Source organism: Kogia breviceps, chromosome 10, assembly GCF_026419965.1.
Source record: "Kogia breviceps isolate mKogBre1 chromosome 10, mKogBre1 haplotype 1, whole genome shotgun sequence".
In the NCBI taxonomy this organism is placed as follows: Eukaryota; Metazoa; Chordata; class Mammalia; order Artiodactyla; family Physeteridae; genus Kogia; species Kogia breviceps.
This window is the reverse complement of record NC_081319.1, coordinates 35,187,512-35,211,573: the sequence shown is the minus strand read 5'-3', so window position 1 is coordinate 35,211,573 and position 24,062 is coordinate 35,187,512. Positions and strand designations below refer to the sequence as shown.

General features: G+C 43.2%; 1 protein-coding gene across 4 annotated transcripts in view; it reads left to right on the top strand.

Annotated features, from left to right (window-relative positions):
- Window positions 1-19,308: 19,308 nt before the first annotated feature.
- The window catches only part of CACNA2D3 (calcium voltage-gated channel auxiliary subunit alpha2delta 3), an 808,785-nt gene continuing 804,031 nt past the window's right edge, over window positions 19,309-24,062 (top strand). For 3 of the 4 annotated variants that reach the window (XM_067043906.1, XM_067043907.1, XM_067043905.1), the window contains exons 1-2: window positions 19,309-20,186; window positions 20,851-20,932. In XM_067043906.1, the coding sequence (XP_066900007.1) occupies window positions 20,065-20,186; window positions 20,851-20,932 (204 nt within the window). In that variant the 5' untranslated portion in view covers window positions 19,309-20,064. The remainder of the gene's footprint in view (window positions 20,187-20,850; window positions 20,933-24,062) is intronic. The other variant, XM_067043908.1, reaches the window with a different exon arrangement.

The window sequence follows — 24,062 nt, the reverse complement described above, 5'->3', positions numbered from 1 at the left end:
ATTACATGAGCTTTTTGAAAAGCAGAGAGTTTTCTCTTCTGTAGCAGAAGGAGAAGTCATAGATTTGCAGCACATGGGGAGTTGGACACACCATTCCCGGCCTGAAGCTGGAGGAGGCCACATGCCAAGGAATGTGGACAGCCTGTAGTTGCCGAGCCAGCAAGGAAATGGGGACTTCAGACCTACAATGACCAGGAACTGCATCTGGTCAACAACCGGAATGAGTGTGGAAGTGGATTCTTCCATAGTGCTTCCAGATCATAGCCCAGCTGGCCAACACTTGGATTTTGGCCTTGTGAGATCCTAAGCAGAGAACCCACTTTAGCCCACCTGGACTTCTGACCTACAGAACTGTGGGATAAATGAGGGTGTTGTTTTACACTGATAAATTAGTAGTGATTGTTATAGCAACAATAGAAAACTAGTACAGGGACATAGAAACAGGGTTGTCAGACAGACTAGAAATTACTTTTAACCAACTTGCTGGGCTTGTTGCTTAAAAGATTCCAATTTGTAAGAATTTCTGAATAAAACCTACGACAGCCTGAACTTGAAAGTACTCCTGTTCTCTTCTGCTGGTTGAGTCATTTGCTCTCAAACCTGCTGATGGCTAGTTGTGTTGGCTACTATAATTACATATTTATATATGTTTAAAAGCATTATGTCAACTGGAGATGTAAGAGAGTGAACATGAAGAGGTTCCACCTTTCTATGAAGATAGCATTGAATGCTTTGGACTGATAAACAGTAGTCACTAGGTCCTTCCCTGGCAGTCCGGTGGTTAAGATTCTGCACTCCCACTGCAAGGGGTACAGGTTCGATCCCTGGTCGGGGAACTAGGATGCCACATGGCTTGACCAAAAGAAAATAAATAAATAAAGTTAGATAAACAGTAGTTGCTAACAAATGCTATGGAATTAGGTGGATGAAGCAACTAGAAACCCAGAAAAGAACTGTAAATGTCTAGAGGGTTTTTTCAATGAGCTTGCTCTGCAAGTATCTCTAAATTATTCCTCCGTGGTAAAGAGTTTGGAATTAGAAATTGTGTGTAATGCATTAGGAGGACAACTTACATAAGAATGCTGACATGGCGCTGCCCTTGCAGGGTCATACCCTTGGCCCTGCATCAGGGAGTGGTGAATGAAGGCACATGACTGTTTTAAGTTAAAATAAGACATTTCAGGCATTGGTCTTTATTTGTATTTGATGATTCCTCTCATTAATTGATTTTTTTAAACTGACCAACTATCTAGTACTTCTGATTATGTCAGGTAAGAGAAACTCTGCTGTAATATTACAACACATACACACATGCACACATGGCAGGTTAAGCAAGTTACAAATCAAATCATGATGTATGATCGCATTTTTGTGAAAAACACATATTCCTAGGGGGAAAAATGGGGATACCAATGATAGTTATATTTAAGTAGTAGAATTATGGGGATTCTGCTTATGTGTATTTTCTACAATAAAAATATATTACTTATGAAATAAGGCAATAAAATAAAATAAAAATAATAACTTGTAGCTAACCTTCAAAGTCAAGATCCAAAATATCCCCTCCCTGAAGTTTTTCTGGATTCATATGAAGCTTCATAAATCACTTATTTCTTTATGCTCCCATAGATCCTTACTTGTATATCTGGTTTCCCACTTAATTAGTTCTGATATTTAGCATGGTCAATTGTGCCTTTCCCTCTCCTTTGAGAGCAGGGACCATGACTTATGAATATCCATATTCCATAACACTGAGCACAGTTTCCACCACTGAGGAGGTACTCATTAAATGAGTGAATGAATGACTTGTGTGCTGGTGTAGTCACAAATATATCAGAAACAAACAAACAAACAAAAAGGCTCTCTCTCTTAGTGTCCTTTGGTAAGCAGTTTTAAAATCATACTCTGGCCTACATGATCCAGATCATCTGTTTCAGCATCTTATATAATCTGAAAGCAAAGGCCATATACCCAGGCCTCGAGCAGAAACTTTCTGGGCAAAATGAGAACAGTTTTATGAAAAACCCAGCACTGGGGGTTTAGGCAGCACACAGATGCTAGCCAGGCTCTGGAAGAATCCACCTATATAGGATGTTCCCTTGACTTTCCCCTCCTGTCCGGCATCTAGACTACCCATGAGAAAGGCCTCTGTGTGTGTAGGGGAACATTTGTCAAGCGTTCTTGAGTTTGCATCTCCTGCAAGCAGAACGACCTCTGTCCTGATTTTGTTAGTGTGATTACTGAAAATGGAGTGGTCTATTAAAAAGTAATGGTCGCCACCACCTGACAGATCTGCTTCTTGCAACATTAGTGTCATGGTGATGTATTGGCAGAATCTCCAAAGTGGAAAGGCATGTTTCCACAAATATGTTGTGTAAACATAAATTCACTTGCAAACATTACTCATTTTCCTTTTATTTTTTATTTGTTATCCTTTAATATTTGCCATTCACCTTTCAGCACACATGTGGCCCTCACTGGAAGGCTCTGATAAGTGACTCTGGGAAAGAGCCAGAGGAACCTCGGTGTTGTTTTATGCATGTTTAGAGTTTTCCCTCTGCTGTTGAGCTGCTTGCAGGAGGGGAAGAGAAAAAAGAAAAAACCTACAAGGCAGGATTGAGCAAACCTCATTGGGCTAGGAAAGCTCTGAGGGGGATCTCTTTTTACTAGAAAGGTAAGTCTGTGTAGTGATTTGAAAACTTCCTGCCATTGGGGAATTGGGGTAGGGGAGGTAGGAGAGATGAATAGGTAGAACACAGAGAATTTTTAGAGCAGTGAAAATACTCTGTATGACAGTATAATGATGGATATACATCACTAAGCTTTTGTTCAAACACATAGAATATACACACCAAGAGTGAACCCTAAGGTAAACTATGGACTTTGGGTGATTATGATGTTTCAAAGTAAACATCATTCTTGGTAAAAAAAAAAAAAAAAAAGTATCATTCTAGTGAGTGATGTTGATAATGGAAGAGATTATGCATGTGTGGGTACAGGGGTTACAGGGAATGATATCTCTGTACCTTCCTCTCAATTTTGTAGTAAAACTAAAACTGTTCTTAAAAGCAAAGTCTTTACCAAAAAAACCCCCACAAAAACAAACAAGCCCTCTGCCTTCATTTAATCTTTCACTGAAAAACTGAATGTTTCTTTTGTTACCTCCCAACATCTAGAAGAACCAAATCAAGAAATGAATGATTTCTCCCTCTAAGGCTGGACTCAGAAGGACTGAGGCTGGACTATGATGTGTTTCCAGGGATTGGGACCAAAACACTCTTTCCCTTAAGGCTATTCCATTAAGGACTTTATAAAATGCATTTAGCTGGAGATGAGGTTTGTCTGCCTGGGAGAGGAGATTAGGAAGCTTGCCCAATAGGCCAACAAGCCTGGTGGACCCAGAGTCCTAAGAGAATGGGATGCCATTGGGAGAAGGGCCAAGGCTGGTTAGTTCAGAAGTATCAAGGACCTGGGCATTCGAATGGAAAGAGGGAACACACACCAGTGAGGACCCCTTCTCTGTTTGTTGAGCCCTGTTTTCATTTAGTCCTGGGTCTATGGATGCCCATCTGTTGGTTTTGCCTTCCCAGGATCCATTCCATCTTCTGCTGATAGCTGCTCTCTGATTTTCCTTGTGGGAAACTCTGTTCACCACTCTCAGATTTAGGTTTGGATGAAGTTGACTTCACCTCTGACCTCAGGTCTGCTTGTGACCCAGACGTGGCGAGGAAAGCAGTGCACCCTTCCAGGCCAGTATAGAGATGGCTGCATGACCCAGTCGCAGATGTTCAATTACTATATTTTGGATGAATTAAGAATTCTTCCTTCTATACATGGAGGACTTTCTTGGTTGAATCATGTAAAAATCTCCCTAGCAACAACATTTCTTTCATTATGCTTAATATTTGTCTCTTTTGTTGTTCTTTTCAATAATAGAGAATTTGTAATGCAGTTGAATTAACACACACAATACTGTAGCAGCCTGAGGGGTTAAAGATAGTTAAACAGCTGGGAGAAGAATTTGTCGTCTAGCTTAATATTCAGAGAAATGTGAAGGCAGGGTACTTTTGGTGGTTGAGCATTCTAAGATAAATGAACCTTATAAGAAATGAGACTTGTAGACTGGTGTCCAATGGATTGCTTCAACCAAATCTGGTTAGCTGTAAACATCATTAGCTTAAAATGTTTTCTCTTACCCCTGTTGTCTGTGATAACATGGGCCTCCTAAAAGGGAAAGTGCTGTTCTTTTACATTTTATCTCCTTCTGGGGGTGTTAAAGCTAGCTGAATTCAGGCTTCCTGCAAGCTACATTAAGCTTGTGTTCCTCCAGGCCAGAAGGGAAATTGTAATGTCTCTTCTGGTTTTAGAGGTTCCAATGGCAAGGCAGATTTCTTCCTAAAATCAGAGTTTAATAAAAAAAAAATAAGATCTAGATCAATCGATTTGTATGCTAGTTTTAAGGCATTTTTTTCTAATACTCTCTCTCCCACTTCCCTCCTCAAAGAGTGCATTAAGTTCTTGATGTCCAAGATCAAGATCTGCAAAATTTAGACGTTAAAATATGAATCTGATGTTGTGTTTAGAGATGACAATTTTTGCAACCAGTTCTTTGGTGTTTTTCTCAAATCTTTCTTTAAATTGCCAGAAAACACTTTTATGGAATAGCTGACCAAGTTTCTTTAAGCAATGACATTATTTTAACAAAGAAAAAAGTGGTGGTGATGATGGAAACTGTTCTGGATTTAAAGAAGGCTAGATTTTAGAAAAGAAATGGTTGGTTGGACCTTATGTGGATCCTAGTTCAAACAAATATTTGCAAAAACTTGGGGGATCAATCGGTGAAATTTGAATATGGTCTAAATATTTGGGACTTCCCTGGTAGTGCAGTAGTTAAGAATCCACCTGCCAATGCAGGGGACATGGGTTCGAGCCCTGGTCCGGGAGGATCCCACATGCCACGGAGCAACTAAGCCTGTGCACCACAACTACTGAGCCTGCACTCTAGAGCCCACGAACCACAACTACTGAGCCTGCATGCCACAACTACTGAAGGCCGCGTGCCTGAAGCCTATGTTCCACAGCAGGAGAAACCACTGCAACGAGAGGCCTGCGCACTGCAGTGAAGAGTAGCCCCCGCTCGCCGCAGCTAGAGAAAGCCCACGTGCAGTAGTGAGGACCCAGCGAAGCTAACAACAAATAAATAAATAAATAAGTTTAAAAAATATTAGATGATATAAGAAATGATAGTTAATTTTGTTAGATGTGAAAATGGTTTTGTGGTTATGTAGGATGTCTGTATTTTTTAGAAATGCTTGCTGAAGTATTTAGGGATGAAATGTCACAATGTCTAATTTAGTTTTAAAAAGATGAAGCAAATATGACAAAGATATTTGTTCAATCTAGGTTATGGTTACACAAGGCTCACTAAATAATTCTCTATTTTTTATGCATGTTTGAAATATAATACAAAGGCTTTTTTAAAGGACAAATAACTTGTCAGCAGATTCCTTTCCTACATCTATTTTAAGAAACCAATATGGGAACCATCTCTGATGGAAACTGTAGAAGAAAACTCCAAATATAAGTTAGGTAGATTTAAATGAGCTTTAAAAAATATTCTCTGCTGTTGGAATATAAAATTATGCAGCATTTATAAGTAAAAGTTCATGAAGCTCTCTTAATTCATCTATATTCTGTGGGTAGGTGGGGATAAATGAATAATAAAAGCACTGCCTGTTGAAGGAAAAAATTTCAACTCATAAATTGAGCTCCATGAAAATTATTTAAAGTACTTGTAAGTATAATAGGTTCACCAGAAATAGTTCTCATTTGCAAGATAACATTTCCTATAAATGAACAGAAAGTAATATATGGTCATTGTAAAAAACACAGATAATCCACAAGAAGAAAAAATCTCCAATAGTTTCACTGCCTGTTATTAATATTTTGACATATGTCTGCCTAGTACATTTTCCAAGCATAGGTAGGTATCTATCTTCCATCCTTCCCTCCCATCCTTCCTCCTCTCTTGCTGATCTCTTTCTCATTCCTTCCCTCCCCTTTTCCAAACTACCATTAGACATGGAAGTAAAACCAGAAACAGGAAAAGTGGCTACACCCAAGTGTGGAATCTACTTGTGATGAAAGCACGTCACTCCTAGAATAAAGCCATCTTTATTTTGGCAACTTACAGTATTTTTAAAATAAGTTTTTAAGAATTCTTGTATATAAGGGTGATTAGCACTTTATCTGAGAGATGAGTTGCAAATACTTCCCTCTGCCAGTTGTCATTTTTAAGTGTTTCATAACTTTATTATTGCAATTGATCATATTTATGAAGATTTCATAAAGTTACAAATAGTTGTAATACAAAAAGGCAGTTATTACAATGTACCATAGTCCGTCAGCATCTCTTGATAACAACAGTATAATTGTTGGGCAACAATATTGCACAGAGAAATCTAAAAACCATACTTTTTTAAAAAATTGAGGCATGGGGCTTCCCTGGTGGTGCAGTGGTTGAAAGTCTGCCTGCCGATGCAGGGGACATGGGTTCGTGCCCCGGTCCGGGAAGATCCCACATGCCTCAGAGCGGCTGGGCCCGTGAGCCATGGCCGCTGAGCCTGAGTGTCCAGAGCCTCTGCTCCGCAACGGGAGAGGCCACAACAGTGAGAGGCCCGCGTACCACAAAAAAAAAAAAAAAAAAAAAAAAAAAAAAAATTGAGGCATAATTTACAAACAATAAAATACACAGATCTTAAGTGCTCAGTTTTATGAGTTCGGCGATAGTATTAACCTGTGCAGACACCACCCAAAACAAAATATGGATCATTTGCTTCACCCCAGAAAGTGTCTTTGTGCCCTTTCTAGACAGTTACTCAGTGCCTCCCAGATGGGCAAGCATTTTCTTTTCTTTTTAAAAATATTTTTATTGGAGTACAATTGCTTTACAATGGTGTGTTAGTTTCTGCTTTATAACAAAGTGAATCAGCTATACATGTACATATATCCCCATATCTCCTTCCTCTTCCATCTCCCTCTCACCCTCCCTATTTCACCCCTCTAGGTGGTCACAAAGCACCGAGCTGATCTCCCTGTGCTATGAGGGTGCTTCCCACTAGCTATCTATTTTACGTTTGGTAGTGTATCTCCATGCCACTCTCTCACTTTGTCCCAGCTTACCCTTCCCCCTCCCTGTGTCCTCAAGTCCATTCTCTACGTCTGCGTTTTTGTTCCTGTCCTGCCCATAAGTTCTTCAGAACCATATTTTTTTTAAGATTCCATATATATGTGTTAGCATAAGGTATTTATTTTTCTCTTTCTGACTTACTTCACTCTGTATGACAGACTCTAGGTCCATCCACCTCACTACAAATAACTCAATTTCATTTCTTGTTATGGCTGAGTAATATTCCATTGTATATATGTGTCACACCTTCTTCATCCATTCATCTGTTGATGGACATTTAGGTTGCTCCCATGTCCTGGCTATTGTAAATAGAGCTGCATGAACATTGTGGTACATGACTCTTTCTGAATTATGGTTTTCTCAGGGTATATGCCCAGTAGTGGGATTGCTGGGTCGTGTGGTAGTTCTATTTTGAGTTTTTTAAGGAACCTCCATACTGTTCTCCATTGTGACTGTATCAATTTACATTCCCACCAACAGTGCAAGAGTGTTCCCTTTTCTCCACACCCTCTCCAGCATTTATTGTTTGTGGATTTTTTGATGATGGCCATTCTGACCGGTGTGAGGTGATACCTCATTGTAGTTTTGATTTGCATTTCTCTAATGATGAGTGATGTTGAGCATCCTTTCATGTGTTTGTTGGCAATCTGTATATCTTCTTTGGAGAAGTGTCTCTTTAGGTCTCCTGGGCAAGCATTTTCTGATTTGTCACAGTAGATTAGTTTTTGTTTGTTTTTTCCATATTTTATTTTGGAATTATTATAGTATATACTTTTTTTTAATACTATACAAGCATAATGCTTTTGAGGTTCATTCATGTTGTTTGTTGCATGTATTAGTAATTCATTTTTAGTGCTGAGTAGCATTCCACTATATGAATAACCTATTTGTTTACTCACTGACCTGTTAATGGACACTTGGGTTGCTTTCAGTTTGGGGCTAGGAGCATTTGTGTATAATTTGTAGCCATGTGTTTTCATTTTTCTTGAGTAAATACCTAGGAATTTCTGGGTAACAGGGAAGGTCTATGTGTATAAAAAAAGGCCAAATTTCCCAAAATGATTGTATTCTTTTATATTCCCTCCTATCAGTAATATATGAGAGTTCCAGTTGTTCCACAGCGTCATCAACACTTACTATTATCTTGCCTTTAAATTTTAATGATTCTAGTGGGTGTGTAGTGGTATCTCATTGTGGATTTAAATTTGCATTACCCTTTTGATAATGATGATGAGCATCATTTCAGGTGTTTTGTGGGTTTTTTTGCCATCCACAAATCTTCATTTGTGAAGTGTCTGTTCAGATCTTTTGTCCATTTATAAATTGTGTATCTTCTTAATATTGAGTTGTAGAAATTCCTTATATATTCTAGGTATGTCTTCTTCAATATTGTCTCTGCATTTTTTTAAGGTTTCTTTCAAAGAGCATGTGTTTTTACTTTTCATGAAGTCCAAGCTATCATTTTCTTCTTTTTTGGTTTAGTGTTTATTATGAGCATAAAGTAATCTTTGACTACACCAGGGTAATAAATGTTTTTATCTTATATTTTCTTCTAGAAGTTTTATAGTTTTAGCTTTTAGGCTCATATCTATAATCCACTTGAGTTAATTTTTGTGTACAGTGGATGCAAGGGCTGAGGTTTATGTTTTTCCATATGGATTCCAATTATACAAAACACTATTATTTCCCCTATTGAATTAACTTGGAACCATTGTTGAAAATCAATTGACCTTATAAGTATGGGTCTGTGTCTGGGCTCACTATTCATTCTATTTATCTTTATGTCTATACCTATATTGATACAATATTGTCTTAATACTGTACCTTTATAAGTTTCAAAGTTGGTTTGTGTAAGTCTTCCAACTTTGTTTTTCTTTTTCAAGATCATGTTGTCTATTCTAGGTGCTTTTTATTTGCATTTTTAGAATCAGTGTTTCAACTTTTATAAAAATGTTTTCTGGGATTTTTATTGTGTCTATGTTGAAATAAGAGATCAGTTTTGGGAAAATGGACATCTTAATAATAATGGTTTAACTCTATTAAGCCTTCTTTAATTTCTCACAAGAATGTTTTGTTGTTTTTGATACAAAAGGTTTACATATCTTTTCTTAGACTTGTTCCTATGTGCCTGTGTTATTTTTTAAATTTCATTTTAATTGTTACTAATATATATAAATGCAGTTGATTTTTATATATTGACTTTGTGACCCTGCTACGTTTACTTATTAGTTTTAGTAGTATTTATTTTTTAGTATGTTTTAAAAAATAGATTCTATGGGGTCTTTTACATATACAACCATGTCATATGAAAATCATGAAAATTTTACTTCTTCCTTTCCAATATTTTTCTTCCCTTATTGCACTGTTAAAAATTACAGTATGATATTAAATAGAAGTGGTAAAAGTAGACCTCTTGCCGTATTTCAATTATAGGGGGAAAACGTAGCCCCCGCTACCTTTACAGGAGGAAAGAGTAGCCCCTGCTTGCTGAAACTAGAGAAAGCCCGCATGCGGCAACGAAGACCCAATGCAGCCAAAAATAAATAAATAAAATAAATAAATTATAAATAAATAAATAAATAAATAAATAAATGAGCTGAGGATCTAGAGTCCTCTTTTCCCAACAGGAAGTTATGCTCATTGCTTACTGGCAACTCTAGTCCATGCTGAGAGAGAGAGAGAGACAGAGACAGAGAGAGACAGAGAACTATTGACAACGAGCACTTAAAACAGTGGCTAATCTCATCCACACTTACATCTGCCTTTGGAATGTATGTGTTTAAATAGATCATGTACTAACCTAAATGATTTTTACATGTCTTATCTAAAAGTTGTTTATTTTCCAAAATGTAGCTTTATTGAATAGTGTGAGGGGTTACTGACTGGCACTGGAGAAGCTGACCTGCAATGAGATGCTGAGGGTGGATTTTCCAAAAACTGGCTTCAAATAGAGGGTTTACCATTTATATTTGAAACCTGATTATTTCATGCAAAATTTTGAATATTATATTTATATTTATTATAAAAGTAATATAGCAGAAAATCTACTTTTTGATTATTGATATTCCTGGAGTTTACATACCTTTTGTCCCCCAGACACGGTCATGAAAACAAATGTTTTAATGTTTGATAGGTATTTGCACAACTGCAATTCAACATTTCAAAAAACAGTTGTCATCAGTGAAAACAACTCAGTGAGGGGAAAGCCACAGATGCCTGCACTATAAGGAGGTCAGGGGCCACTATCTAGGCTACACTGCCATCTGGTCCTGCTGACATGGTCATTTTCTCAACTCAGAAAACATGTATCGGTTCCTCCTGATTTGAAATCCATTCCAGCTCTGAGGAGTGACCTCCCTCCCCCACCTGCCCCCAACAGCCGCTCATTCATTACCACGGATGGACCTTCCCTTCCTACCGTATCATGATTTTGAAAAGAGGTGATGACACATACCTCATATTTTTGGAACATCTGTGTTGTTCGGATGCTGCCTTGCTAATACCTCCAGACATATCCCACTTAACTGTCTGTACTCTCCATACTTATACTTTTACTCTCCATGCTTTTTGTAAGGATTCAAACAATGCCAAAATGCTGAAAGTAAAAAGTGAAAAGTTTCACTTCAACTTCTCAACAATTTCTTCTAGAGGTACCCAGCTTTGATAGTTTAGCATGTGACTCTCTGGTTTGTTCCATGCTTACACACTCAGAAGATATATAGTATGATACAGCCATAGCTATACTTAACACCTATACCTATACCTACATTTAAAAAAAAAACAGAAATGGATTTATACTGCACATATTTTTCTACAACCTGTTGTTTTTTTCTAGTTAACACTTTCACTTGGCATGCGGGCATGTCAGTACACAGAAGTCACCTTATCCTTTTTTTAATGACTTTATGAAATTCCATTATGTGGTCAACTGTGATTAATTAACCAGTTCTCTTTGGTGGACACTTAGAAATCTTGTTTTTAAGATTTTCCCAAAGAAATGAATTCAATTCTGGAAAGACATTTTCTCACATCTCTAACCTCCAGAAGGCAGTCTGCCCTCTATGAAAACAGGCAACTTTAGATTCAGATAATTAGAAGGTGTGCTATGCGTGAACACTTTCTTCTCTTTCTCCACTTGGCTTGATGTTTTGAATGTAAAACAAAACCAGAATAGTAGGCTCGGCATATGTTGCAACTGTTCATTTAAGGGCTTCTCATTTCACACGAGCATTCTTCTCTTGCCTGGAGAGTGGTTGCTGAGAAGCTGTGTCACCGTGTGTGTGAGGCCACTGTTCTCCAAGGACAGAGGTAGAACTGGTTTAAAGGAATCTCCTCAATTGAGTGCCAGACCTGCCTTGCCCTAGGACTGATTGCTTATTGCAGACCAGATAACGGCGATGTTATGGTTACTCACAGGCACACATATGCATAGTCACAGACGTGCACAAAACATCACGTCTATGTACTCACATATACAATCACATGTGCGTGCAGGCAGTCACACAGTCACATACACAGACTCGCACACCCCCCCCACACTCATATAGTCATATCGCGATATTCTGCACACATATACATACACATGTGTGGATATGTGTATAATATACATATGTGTGTATATATATATATTGTCATAATGTATAATATATATGTATATATGTGCAGATCGTCTCAATATGAGTGTATAATTATATATATATTTACAATATATATAATGTATACTCACATAGACAGAGAATCATGTATTCGATAAAAAGCGGTGGGGTAACACAACATTGTAAATCAACTATACTTCAATTAAAAAATCACTGAATCTAGTGGGAAGCAGCCACATAGCATAGGGAGATCAGCTCTGTGCTTTGTGACCACCTAGGGAGGTGGGATAGGGAGGGTGGGAGGGAGATGGAAGAGGGAGGAGATATGGGGATGTATGTGTATGTATAGCTGATTCACTTTGTTATACAGCAGAAACTAATACACCATTGTAAAGCAATTATACGCCAATAAAGATGTAAAAATAAAGTGAAAAAAAAATCACTGAATCATTTAAATACACATTTACCCTGCTTTCCATGAAAAAATGTTGTGGGGGTTCCCAGCGTGGGCTTGGGGGTGGACAGGGGAGGGCTGGGGGGAGCACACAGCCTGGCACACTCAGTCCCCACCCCTGAGTAGTAGGGGGCCAGCCGCCTCTAACATGTGTGCACCAGCACATCTCTAGGCTTGGATGAGCTGCTCCATGGCCAGCTGGTCCTTCCGGTTCCTTCTTCTGGGATAGGCCTGTGCCACTCACCAAGGACAACCTTCTCAGAGTTGAGGACAGCTCTTAGATAGAGGGGACACATCTAGCACAAAGTACCCACTTGCCCACCCATTGCCTTTTCCTGTGTTGGGAATTCAAGGGCTCTTTTAAGTCAAGTGGAAGATTCAGAAATGTTTGAAAGGGTCATCTAGTTTGGTGCATTTCAGCTGAAGCTGCCTTAATGCCTGCTCCATGCAAGGAGGTTGGGCACAGTGAACCTGACACTGTCTTCAGGGCTATCTTTTCCAAGGGCTGCATTTCAGACATCTCCAAAGACCAGACTATATCTTCTAAGAGTGGAACACTTCTGGCTCACTGTGGTCTCCTTGGCACAAGTCTGCACCCTGAACACCACTGCGGGCCTGGAAATAATGTCACCATTGAACAATAAATAGAATTCTGAAGCTAAGTAAATTTCTTTCCTCTGATAGCTTAAAAAACAGCATTCAGGGCTTCCCTGGTGCAGTGGTTAAGAATCCGCCTGCCAGTGAAGGGGACATGGGTTCGAGCCCTGGTCTGGGAAGATCCCACATGCTGCGGAGCAACTAAGCCCGTGTGCCACAACCACTGAGCCTGCGCTCTAGAACCCAAGTGCCTAGAGTCTGTGCTCCGCAACAAGAGAAGCCACCTCAATGAGAAGCCAACGCACCGCAACGAAGAGTAGCCCCTGCTCACCGCAACTGGAGAAAGTCCACATGCAGCAACAAAGACCCAACGTAGCCAAAAAAAAAACCCACAAAAAAAACCCAGCATTCAGTGAGCCATTCTCACCGTGTTTTTAAACTTTTGAGAAGTCTTCCTTGTCTCTCTTTTCTTCTTCCAACCAGCATCCTCCCACAGAGATGTGACTGAGCATTTCTCCCCAGAAGAACAGTTTCCCTGATCCTCTCCTTCTTGGCAAATCTAGTGCTTTTTAAAAGGCTCTGTCTTGTGTGAGATGGATGCTAGAGCCTGAGGAAGACGGAAACAGGCAGGAACTTGGGAGAAAGGAATTTCAAGCTGACACCTGTTCTAACCATTTAGTTGATGTTTATTGACCCCCCCGCCCCCCAATAGCAAAGGCTTTGCTGAAGTCATTATAGTCTCAATGATGAAGATGGGTACATCCCATCCAATGGGGGAGACACGGTGTAAACAAGTAAATCACTGTATCTGTAGTGATAACTGCTAGGAAGAAAACTGAAGCAAGGTAAGAGCACAGAGGTGTATGAGTGTGTGAGTATGGGGGTATGTGTGTGTATGGGTGTGTGTATATGTGTTTCTCCTTTACCGGGGTTTGGGGGTGGGTCAGGGAAGTCCTCCCCACGAAGGAAACATTTGAGCAGGGACCTGAATACAGTGAGAAACAGTTATCCAGGCATAGGGCACAGCATATGCAAAGGCCCAAATGTGGGAAGGAGCTCAGCGTTTGCTGGGAACTCCAAGGAGACTGGCTGGAGCACAGTGAGCAAAGGGGAGAGAGCTGGAAGTGAGGCTGTGGCGGGGCGGGGGGTGGGAGTCAAGGGCCTTGGGTGCCTTGGTTAGGAGCCTGTATTTTAATCGGAAACAGAAACCCACTGGAGGATTTTGAGCAGGGGAATGACCATGGTCTGATTTTTGTCTTTGAAAAGATGGCTCTAGCTACCATAGGAAGAAAAAGGAATGTATTTGAGAGGGGAGAGGGGAAGGGATGTCTTTATGGAGGATGGTGTAGAGCAGTGTGGGCTGGGCAGTGTGGTGGTGATGCAGAGGTGGGTTCTATGTGTGTGTGTGTGTGTGTGTGTGTGTGTGTGTGTGTGTGTGTGTGTGTGTGTGTGTGTGTGTGTGTGTGTGTGGTGATGGTGAAGCAGGAAGCTTTGGCACCCCAAGGCAAAGTGAGCCAGGGCAACAGCCCAGGTGTGGAAATCTTTCTGTATTTGCAGAATGGAAGCAGTGATGAACATTTGTTGAATTATTAGCTGCATTGTCCCATTGTACCCTTTATGTCTGTGTGACATCTGCTCTCTGGTGCTGTTGTTCTCCAACTTTTGTGGTTGAAAAAGTGTGGCTCAGAAAGGTTGGGTAAGTTGCCCAATTCTCACGGCTGATGTGAGGGTGAGCCACGACTTGAATGTAGGTTTGTTTGAACCCAAAGTCCATAATGCCACTCAGCTTTACACTACATTTCATGTAAAAGAAACCGCATGCTTGCCAACAGTGGTTCTTGGCCACCAGCATCAGAATCCTCTGAGGGGCTTATTAAAAACACAGATGCCCCTCCACTTCCTGACCCAACTTGAACCTACTGAATCAGAACCTCTGAGGGCTTGAGAACCACCTCTGTAGGGGATCAAGGACTCTAAGTGTCTCACACATTTCATCCCTTCATTCCATCTCTGGCCTCAGTGTCTAAACTGTTCCAAGAGCTATGAACATTTGTCTTCTTATTGTTGTGAATAAGTAATAGGTTAACAAGGCTCAAAAATAAAAATGATTTAAAATTATAGATATTGTGAAGTGTCACTCTGAATCCCGTCCCCATCTACTCTGTTCCTCTTAATCTCCCAACAGGGAGTAACTATTAGTAGTTTCCTGTGTATCTTCCATTGTTTTCTTAAGCAAATAAAAATATGTAATCTTATTTTCCCCCTTTCTTACAGAAAGACAATGTGGGGCTTCCCTGGTGGTGCAGTGGTTAAGAATCCGCCTGCCAATGCAGGGGACACAGGCTCTATCCCTGGTCTGGGAAGATCCCACATGCCGCGGAGAAACTAAGCCCGTGCACTACAACTACTGAGCCCGCATGCCACAACTACTGAAGCCCATGCACTTAGAGCCTGTGCTCCACAACAAGAGAAGCCACTGCAATGAGAAGCCAGTGCACCGCAACATGGAGTAGACCCCGCTCACTGCAACCAGAGAAAGCCCGCGCACAGCAATGAAGACCCAATGCAGCCATAAATTAATTAATTAATTAATTTTAAAGAAAGGCAACATGCCATATACCCTGCTATGTACCGTGCTTTAAAAAAAAAAAAAATACTCTAGAGATCTTTTTTATTTTAATTAATTAATTTTATTTTTGACTGTGTTGTGTTTTCCTTGCTGTGCGCAGGCTTTCTCTAGCTGTGGTGAGTGGGGGCTACTCTTCGTTACGGTGCGCGGGCTTCTCATTGCGGTGGCTTCTCTTGTTGTGGAGCATGGGCTCTAGGCGTGCGGGCTTTAGAGCAGTGGCTCAGTAGTTGTGGCACATTGGCTTAGGTGCTCCGTGGCATGTGGAATCTTCCTGGACCAGGGATCGAACCCATGTCCCCTGCATTGGCAGGCGGATTCTTAACCACTGTGCCACCAGGGAAGTCCCTCTAGATATCTTTTCACATCCATATATAGAAAGCATCCTCCTTTTTAAAACAGCTGCAAACTATTCCATTGTGTGGATGCACCAGTTTCTTTAACCAATTATGTACTGATAGTCAGTTGAGTTGCTTCCAGTCTTCTGCTCTTGGGAGATAATGCGGTAATGAATAACTGCACATGTACATCATTTAGCAGCTATAAGATAAATTTCCAGAAGAGGGATTGCTGGGTCAAAGGTTAGTTAAAGCATTTGTCATTTTGCTCCTTCAGGGTGAACCATTTTGTATCCCCACCAGCAACATCACAGCCTTTCAATGGTGTTCCTAATATAGAGCAATAGATCTTCAACCCCCATTACCATTCTGATATGAAATTGAGACAATATAACCTACTCAAAGTCAGAATTAAAACCAAAAAATCAATATGATGCTTCATCTGGTAATATCAAAGATAAATAAAAGTAATTTATAATAAAATAAGAAGCATTTCACTATGTGAAGTGTTTGTGCCTGTAAGCAGACTAAATAGGAATGCCACATCCCCAAATGCAGACTGATACAGAGGTGCTCTATTGGCGACTCAAGATCCATGAGCACAGCTGCAGTTGGTGAAGTGATTTTCCAAAATGGTAAAACACCAAACAAACAAGCAAACAAAACCTTTTTGGTAAGGTTCTGAACAAAACAGAAGACAACTTTCTCTTTATTACACTGCAGTTGCATTTCTGGAAAATTCAGTGTTTATTAAAACCATGCAAAAACTCCTTTGTACTTATATATAAAATGGGTTTAAGTTCTAGATTCAGGTGATTATAAGCAGACTTTTCTCCTATCTGAATGTCCAGTGGGTCCTTTGAAAGTCCAGTGGGACACAGGATGATTCTCTTTTGTGTGGGACTGGCCTGCTCCCATCCATGAAATTCCAGTAGGAATCCAAGTCATTGTGACAAATAGGGAAGTCCCAGTGATTCTTTATGCTGCCAGGGGCAATGCCCTCTCCTGCTCTGAGAATGGCTGCTTTGGGGTCTCCTCTAGAACCCATTCCTTAGACCAGGACCAGGTGAGCATTTCTAAAACACTCATCTCTGTTTCATCATGTTTCACTTCTGCTCAGACCCCTCCAGCAGCTCTTTGTTGTGGCAGAACAAGTGCAATATCCTCAGCTGATGGGACAGAGTCTGTAGGTCTGCAAATGAAATGTTCATTGGCTGGATTCAATGCTTCATTGAGAGTTGGGTGTTGAAATATAGGCTTTTGGGTGAAAATGGCAAGTAGGATCAGATGCCTGGGGCTGCACTTGGCAAATCGAAGGCTTTCGTGGTCCCTTGTCCTGATGTGGCTGTACGAACCCCCTGCTTTGGTTTGGAGCCCCTCCTTTAAGTGGTTGGGTGTCTTCGGACAACTGGCTAAACCTTTCTGAGCCCCTTCTGTTAAATAAGAGAATGGCACTAGAAAGCTGAGAGATCTCTTTCAGCACTGATTTTTGTGATTCTGGAAAGGATGATAGAGTTAGTAACTGAGAGGACTTCAAATATGTGACACTTTGAGCTCTGATTTTATTAATATCAGATAGTTTAAATTTTTTTATTTTTGAAAGAGTAGGAAGTGTTTAGTGAGATCTTTCTTAAATGTGTTGTGCATAATGCTCTGTTTAAGATGGGCCATGTATAAGTTACAAATGCTCAGGGTGCTGTGATCCTCTGGGGCTGTGATTCCTTGTGCCAGGGCTCATCTCCCGGTTCCTCTCCAGTTGCCCCAAAATGCCTGTGATGTTCACCTGCATAAGGCTGGCAGAGAATAATGACTTCATCATAAAATGTCGTCATGACCTTGATGCCCAAGTGGCCCTCAATATAGTCCAGCAGTCAAGTGGTTGTTTATATATGACTAAGCTGTATTATTTTGCTGTGCCTCAATTTTCTCATCAGTTAATAGGCATAACAATAATATGGACATTACATGTACTTTTTCTTCATGCATACTATAGTTGACCTGTTGTCAAAGTTTATAATTATGCATTTATCATTATGGCTTTTGGAGTAAAGCCTGTCTCCCTTGATAGCGTATAAACTCCTTGAGGGCAGGTGTCTGATTTGTTCACCAGTGTGTCTCCGGCACACCCTACGGTCCTGTCACAGAGATGCTCGACAGTTATTCACTGGATGAATGAGGGAGTGCATGAAGGCCATTATCATATAGATATTACATTGGTAGTGGATTGTAGGCTTACAAATAAGGACTAGTATGCTTTCACTCGCTCACACATTTATTCATTCATTTAGAAAGAAGGCTCCTGGGGTCTTGACAGGAAAATTATTTTTCTCCCAGCCCCCAATTTGAGCGGCAAAGCCATCCGGATCCTTTGCCTTGGGGTCAGGCCGCGCTTGTCTCCGTTTGGAACTGCTAGCACACTTCCATAGACGGAAGGTGTGCACAGAAGCGGAGAATTCATTATAACCGGTTAGTCATCCATGTAGATTGTAGATGCTGCCCGTGGGCTGGAAGCACCTGGCGCTTCCAGGGTGGGGCCTGTTCCCAGAGCTGCGCCCCGAGGTGGGAACACGACCCGCCCACTGAAGCCCGGCCTCTCCCCGCACTCAGCGAAAACACCAAGGGCCCCTGGGCGGTCCTTCTCCCCGCTCAGTCAACTCCGAGATCCAGCCCCACATCTGCTGGGGTAACTTTTTGCAAGGATGTTGGGTAGGAGAGCCGGCCTAGATTCTCGCCTGGAAGCACCAGAAAGAAGCTGGAGCCCACCCTTGCTCTCTCCCCTGAAAGCTGAGGGCGTTGAGGCAGAAAGCTGGTGACGGGGAAGGTCCCAAAGCCCTTGTAGCGGAGTCATACAAACCAGGCGAACCCAGGCGGCGGACGCCCCGGGAGACCCCGCGGCATGAGGAGCGCGCGGCTTGCCGGGGGTCAGTCGAGTTGCGCTCGGCGGGTCAAGGATGACTCAGCTTTGCCCGGGTCGGTCTTTACTGCCGGTCGGCGCGAGGACCCCACAAAGTTCCCAGTCACACCCCGACCTCTCGCAGAGGCCGGGACTCCGAAGCCGGGTCCCGGGCTGAGTACGGCGGCGAGAGAGGCTGCGGGGAAGCCTGGTTCCCCGGACTCCCAGGGCTTCCCCGACTTCCTTCCTCCTCGCCCCCGCCTAGGCTAGCCGCTCGACCGCGCCTCCTGCCCAGCGGGTGGGGGTCCGAGTGGGGAGCGGGTGAGCCCCGAGCCTCAGAGGACTCTCTTATTCCCGAAATGCAGGGAGTCCGCCAGTCAGGATAGACTTGGAGCAGCAGTGCTTCCTCTCCCGACCCCCCAACTCGCCGCAGTCGCGCGGACCCCGGACCCTAGCGGGCCAGAGCGCGAGCTGCTCGGCAGCCCGGCCTGGGTTCAGGCGCGCCAGGGAGGCCCCGCTGCGGCCCGAAACCGGGAGCTCCGCGCTCGTGCGCCAGCGCCGCGCCGGCAGCGCCGCCCTCTGCGCCTTCCCTGGTCGGCGCTGCGGCCGGAGGAGCAGCCGCGGGCGGCCACACAGCAGCGCCCGCGCCAGACAACCGAGCCCCGCTCTCATCCCCACCGCACTCCGCCCCGCCCGACCCAGCCCGCCGCCGCGAGCCCCGGCCCCTTCCTCAGACTTTGGCCTCTTCCCTGCACCCCTTGCCCTCCGGGAAACTGCGCGGCGGGGACGGGGGTCGCGCCACCTCTGTGCTCCGCAGGACCCAACCCGCCGCCGCCTGTCACCCGGCCGGGCCCTAGCCTCCCGCCTGCGCCCCGCCCCCCAACCAGCTCGGGGCTGGGGATTGCGGATTCCGGCCCGGGGCCAGCCCGAGAGTGGCGCCCGCGGCGGCGGACTGCGGAGTTGTAAAGAACTCAGCGGCCGCAGTGGGCCGGGAGGGGCAGGGCGCGCTCAGCCGCGGCCAAGGACACTGGAGTTTGCAAGTCCCCGCCCGCGCGGCGCCTCCCACCCTCCCGCCGCGGCCGGACGGACTCCTTGAGCCGCCGAGGCGGTGCCGGGCGGCCGCCGCTGCGAGAGGCGTGTCTCCCTGCTTCCTCCCCCGCCTGCCTCCCTCTCCACCTCTCTCCCCTCCCTCCTCCTCTCCGCCCTCCCCGCCCCGCTCCTTTTTCTGCTCCCCAAGTGCGCCCTGCGCGCGAGAGGCAGGCGGGGCGGCGTGAAGCAGGCAACCCATCGCGCTCGCCCACCGCCCGCTCGGAGCAGCTCCCCGCTGCCGTTCTTGTCGCCGCCGCTGCTGGCGCGTCGGAGGGAGCCTAGCATGGCCGGGCCGGGCTCGCAGCGGCGCGCGTCCCGGGGGGCCTCGGCGCTCCTGACCGCCGCGCTTCTCTATGCCGCGCTGGGGGACGTGGTGCGCTCGGAGCAGCAGATCCCGCTCTCCGTGTAAGTGCCAGGTCCTGCGCCGCCCGGGGAGGGTACCCTGCCGCCCGCGACTCGCTGTGCCCAAGTTTGGGCTCCTGCAGGTGCGGCCGGCAGGACCTGCCGCGGGCGTCGGCCTCGCCTCTAGTACCTGCCGGCGGGGACCCGCGTGGGGCGGCGAGACTGGGGTGGGATCCCCTCGCCCCCTCCCCGGGCTGCGAGTGAGACCTGGAGAGGCTCACTGCCGGCGACAGCACCAACTTTGAAGCCTGTTTACCGCATGCAACTTCCATGGGCCGTTTATTTACCCCTTCTATGCTATCTTGCCATCTCACTTCTTTTTGTGGAGCGGGGGATGGGTGGATTTCTTTCGACTAATCTTTGCCAGGTGATGTTCAGTTTGGGTGGTCAAGTTCTCAGGCAATTATTCAAATAAAATTAAGTGATCTTTCTGGAGAGCCAGGAACACTTTGCGCATTTTGAACTATGTGACCCACTCGGGCCCCCTCCCGCGCTGCGCTCTGCAGTTTGGTGCTGGCAGTTTCTACCAAGGCTCTTTTCCTTTTTTTTTTTTTTTCTCCAATGTTATACCGCCTGGCTCCTTCAGCCACAGCCCCGTGTGTGCGTATGTGTGCGTGTTGACTGTGACACAGTGTTACATTTGTTCATGTGCCCTTTCTCCCTGTAGGGTGAAGCTCTGGGCCTCTGCTTTTGGGGGAGAGATAAAATCTATTGCCGCTAAGTACTCCGGCTCCCAGCTTCTGCAGAAGGTAAGGTTTCTGTGGTGGCAGGAAGCGATGATTTTTCCAGCACAGAAAATGGAGGCAGATTTAGTTTTCCAAACAAACGTGAACCCCGAGCAGCATCAGTTATCAGAGGTGTCTGTGATACTCCGTTTCTTGGCAATGTACTGTGCAGTGACTTCTCCCTACCAACCGGTTATTTTTAGATGACACTTGATTCTAAACACAAAGAAAAGCAGGATACACACTGGCACTGTCCTGGCTGGGGCTCGGAAACTGAGTGTTTTTGCATGGCTCTCCTCTCAGTGTCGGTATTGCTGTTTCAGTGTGAGAGCAGATGCTCCTCTGGCCAAAAAACGCTAACTTCATCCAAAGGGCAGAATCAGTGCCTGTTATGATGTCTTTCACCTTGCCTGCGTTGGAGGCTGGGGTTCAGTGTATCAGAGAAAGATGCTGCACTATTGTTTGTCATCCCCGCAGTTGTACGATCCCATTATTCCCCAATCATCTAGACTCAGGGCTGGGATGCATTACATCATTACAGATAAGGAGAATGAATGTGGTTATCTTTCCACTCAGCTGCACTGCTGGGTAATAACCTATGAGAGTAGTCCACAAACTTAAGAAATTGGTCTGCATCCATATATTCTGGAGAGTAATGAGAATGCAGAATTGATTATTAGGCTTTTATCAGAAGCTGTATCAATTTTAATTCAAACAGGCAGCATTATGCTTAAAATTACATTGTGAGATATATGGTCTTTCACCCTCCCCTCCAAGAAAAAAGGGGAAAAAATGGACTGGGGAGGAGACATTAGAGGGGTTAAAAGAATTTCAAGTTAACAAATCAACAGGATTAATCCAAGAATTCTCTCAAAGATAGAAAATAAAATTGGCCTTTGGGGATAATTCTCTGATACAAAAAGCTTAAATTGTTAAGTTAACTTTTAAGTATTTTAAAATGTGCTTTTTGGGCCAATGTAACATATGTGTCATGCATGCTGCCTGGTAACCAAGTGCGTATTTTATTTATGGCATTCTGCTTTAGAGAGTAGAGTTTTTGGGGACATTATATGAAACAGTTTGTCACATGAAATCCAAATATCGTAATGAAGCATCAGCCCACAATGGAATGACAGAGGTTAACCTGGCTTAAAAATTGCCAATAGCCATATTCTCTGAAACCATGGAAAGACTGTTATCACAACTCTGTTATTTGGGGATGGAGTTCATTGAATTATAGGGAGTTGATAAAAACTTGAGGTTATGATGTGCCTTTATGGTCAGTGATAATTTACATACCTGTGACCTGCCTCTCAGTTTATAGGAGTTGCCTTTTTTGCTAGTGTTCTTTTAATCTGGACCAGTCTGTACTCAGCTTTGGCATTTTGCCTGCGTGTCAGATGTTTTATGTGAAGAGTTCTGGCCTTTTGCATTGCCTGTGTATTTTGCTTATGCTTTTAAAGAGGAGAACATTTTGTATAACTTTAAAGAAATATTTTTCATCTGCATGTTGTAGTTTAGTTGTAACAACTCTGAAAGTAACCCTTCAGAACCTGTGAACGTTTATTTTTGGTGGGTGGGCTGTGCTTACATATCTCGTATCTCACATTTTGTAGAAGCACGTGAAATATATTTTTTCCTTCTCTCCGAAGTTAACACACAACACACACACACATGCACACACACACACACACACACTGCACAAAATCCCATCAACCATATTATTGGCTACTCTATAATAGCAAGTTGGAAAAAGCTAAAATGCTTCTCTTACCTTATCAGCATCCTTTCTGATACTGTATTTGCAAGCCTGCTTTGCTTTTGTCATGTTTGCAGCTTGACAATTGGGTAATCATTTCCAGCTGTTTGTGGCTTTGTTGTCATTTCTTGCTGTTGCCTGGCATTTTGTAATCTGATGCATGGGGAAGGTGAGGTGTTGGTGGGCATTAGGTTCTGGGGTGGGCATTTGATCTTGCATTTGGATTGCAGTCACCGGCCATGGAGTCCTGCGATACCCACGGCTTTGGCTTGCTAGGCAAGGACTTCCATGAATGATGGGGCAGGGCGTGTTAGACAACTTGGGGAGGTACCTTTTGGCTGTCTTGGCCCATTGCCCCCAAATATGATTGTATTTTTATAATCAGCAAAGAAAATTGATTTCAAGAGCTCAGAGTATGAATGAGAAAGGATGTGAGGTGCTCAGAGTCGGGGGAGGCATAACATCGTTTGGAAAAGCAAGGAGACAGTTGCCTATCTCTTGCTTATTTTCAAGTTTCTGGCCATTTGCATGAGGAATTACTCCTCTGAGTCAAAACTCTATGCACCCTTCCATCACATCACTGCATCCTTGACAATTAAGATATTCTCGAAATGAGTTAGGAAACTTGGTTGGTAAATGCATTAACACTGCAGTAAGGGGACTCAAAGGTGTTGCGTAAGAGTCTGTAATCATACTTTTAAGGCATGGACATTTAAACTTGATTTTCAGTTAAGTAAGGTATATTGTATACCACTGTACAAGTTTATGTACTCTATGTAGTTTTTCTAATTGACACTTTATGTTGTGAATTGATGCGGAATGTTCATTTTTAGAATGGGAGCTTAGTAATTTTTGCACTAAGGCAAAAACTTTACAAAATAGTAATTGTGAGTATAAGTTAAATAGTAATTGCTCACCAATTTTAAAGTGTTTGGAGACTGGGAAAACAGCCATTTTCGAAACAGGTTTTTATTAGGTAATATAATTCGAGGTAGCAGTATTGTCACTGATTTCCTCAATGTAAATATAGCCATTTAACAATGTACCTCACTGCCATGGCTTTAGAAAGGAGAAGATTTCATCAGTTGTTTCTTTGTTTAAAACCATGGCTTTCATTACTTTAGCTTATGATAATATATTTGGTATCCACTGCCAGACTTTTCCTATTTTTTCTATTTTTTTCTTTGCTGAGCACAGGAATAGTAATCTGTTTGTTCCTTATAAAGAGGATATTTTTCATTGTATAAAATTCTGTAGTCCACATTTTAGCAAAGTTTCGTGTTTCCAGTACAGAATGGAAGAACGTAGGACTTGTATATTGGAGTTGGAGTCGATCTTGAGAGGCATTAGTTGTTATAGGACAGCGGGCCCCTGAAAGCAAAGCACTGGAGTGTG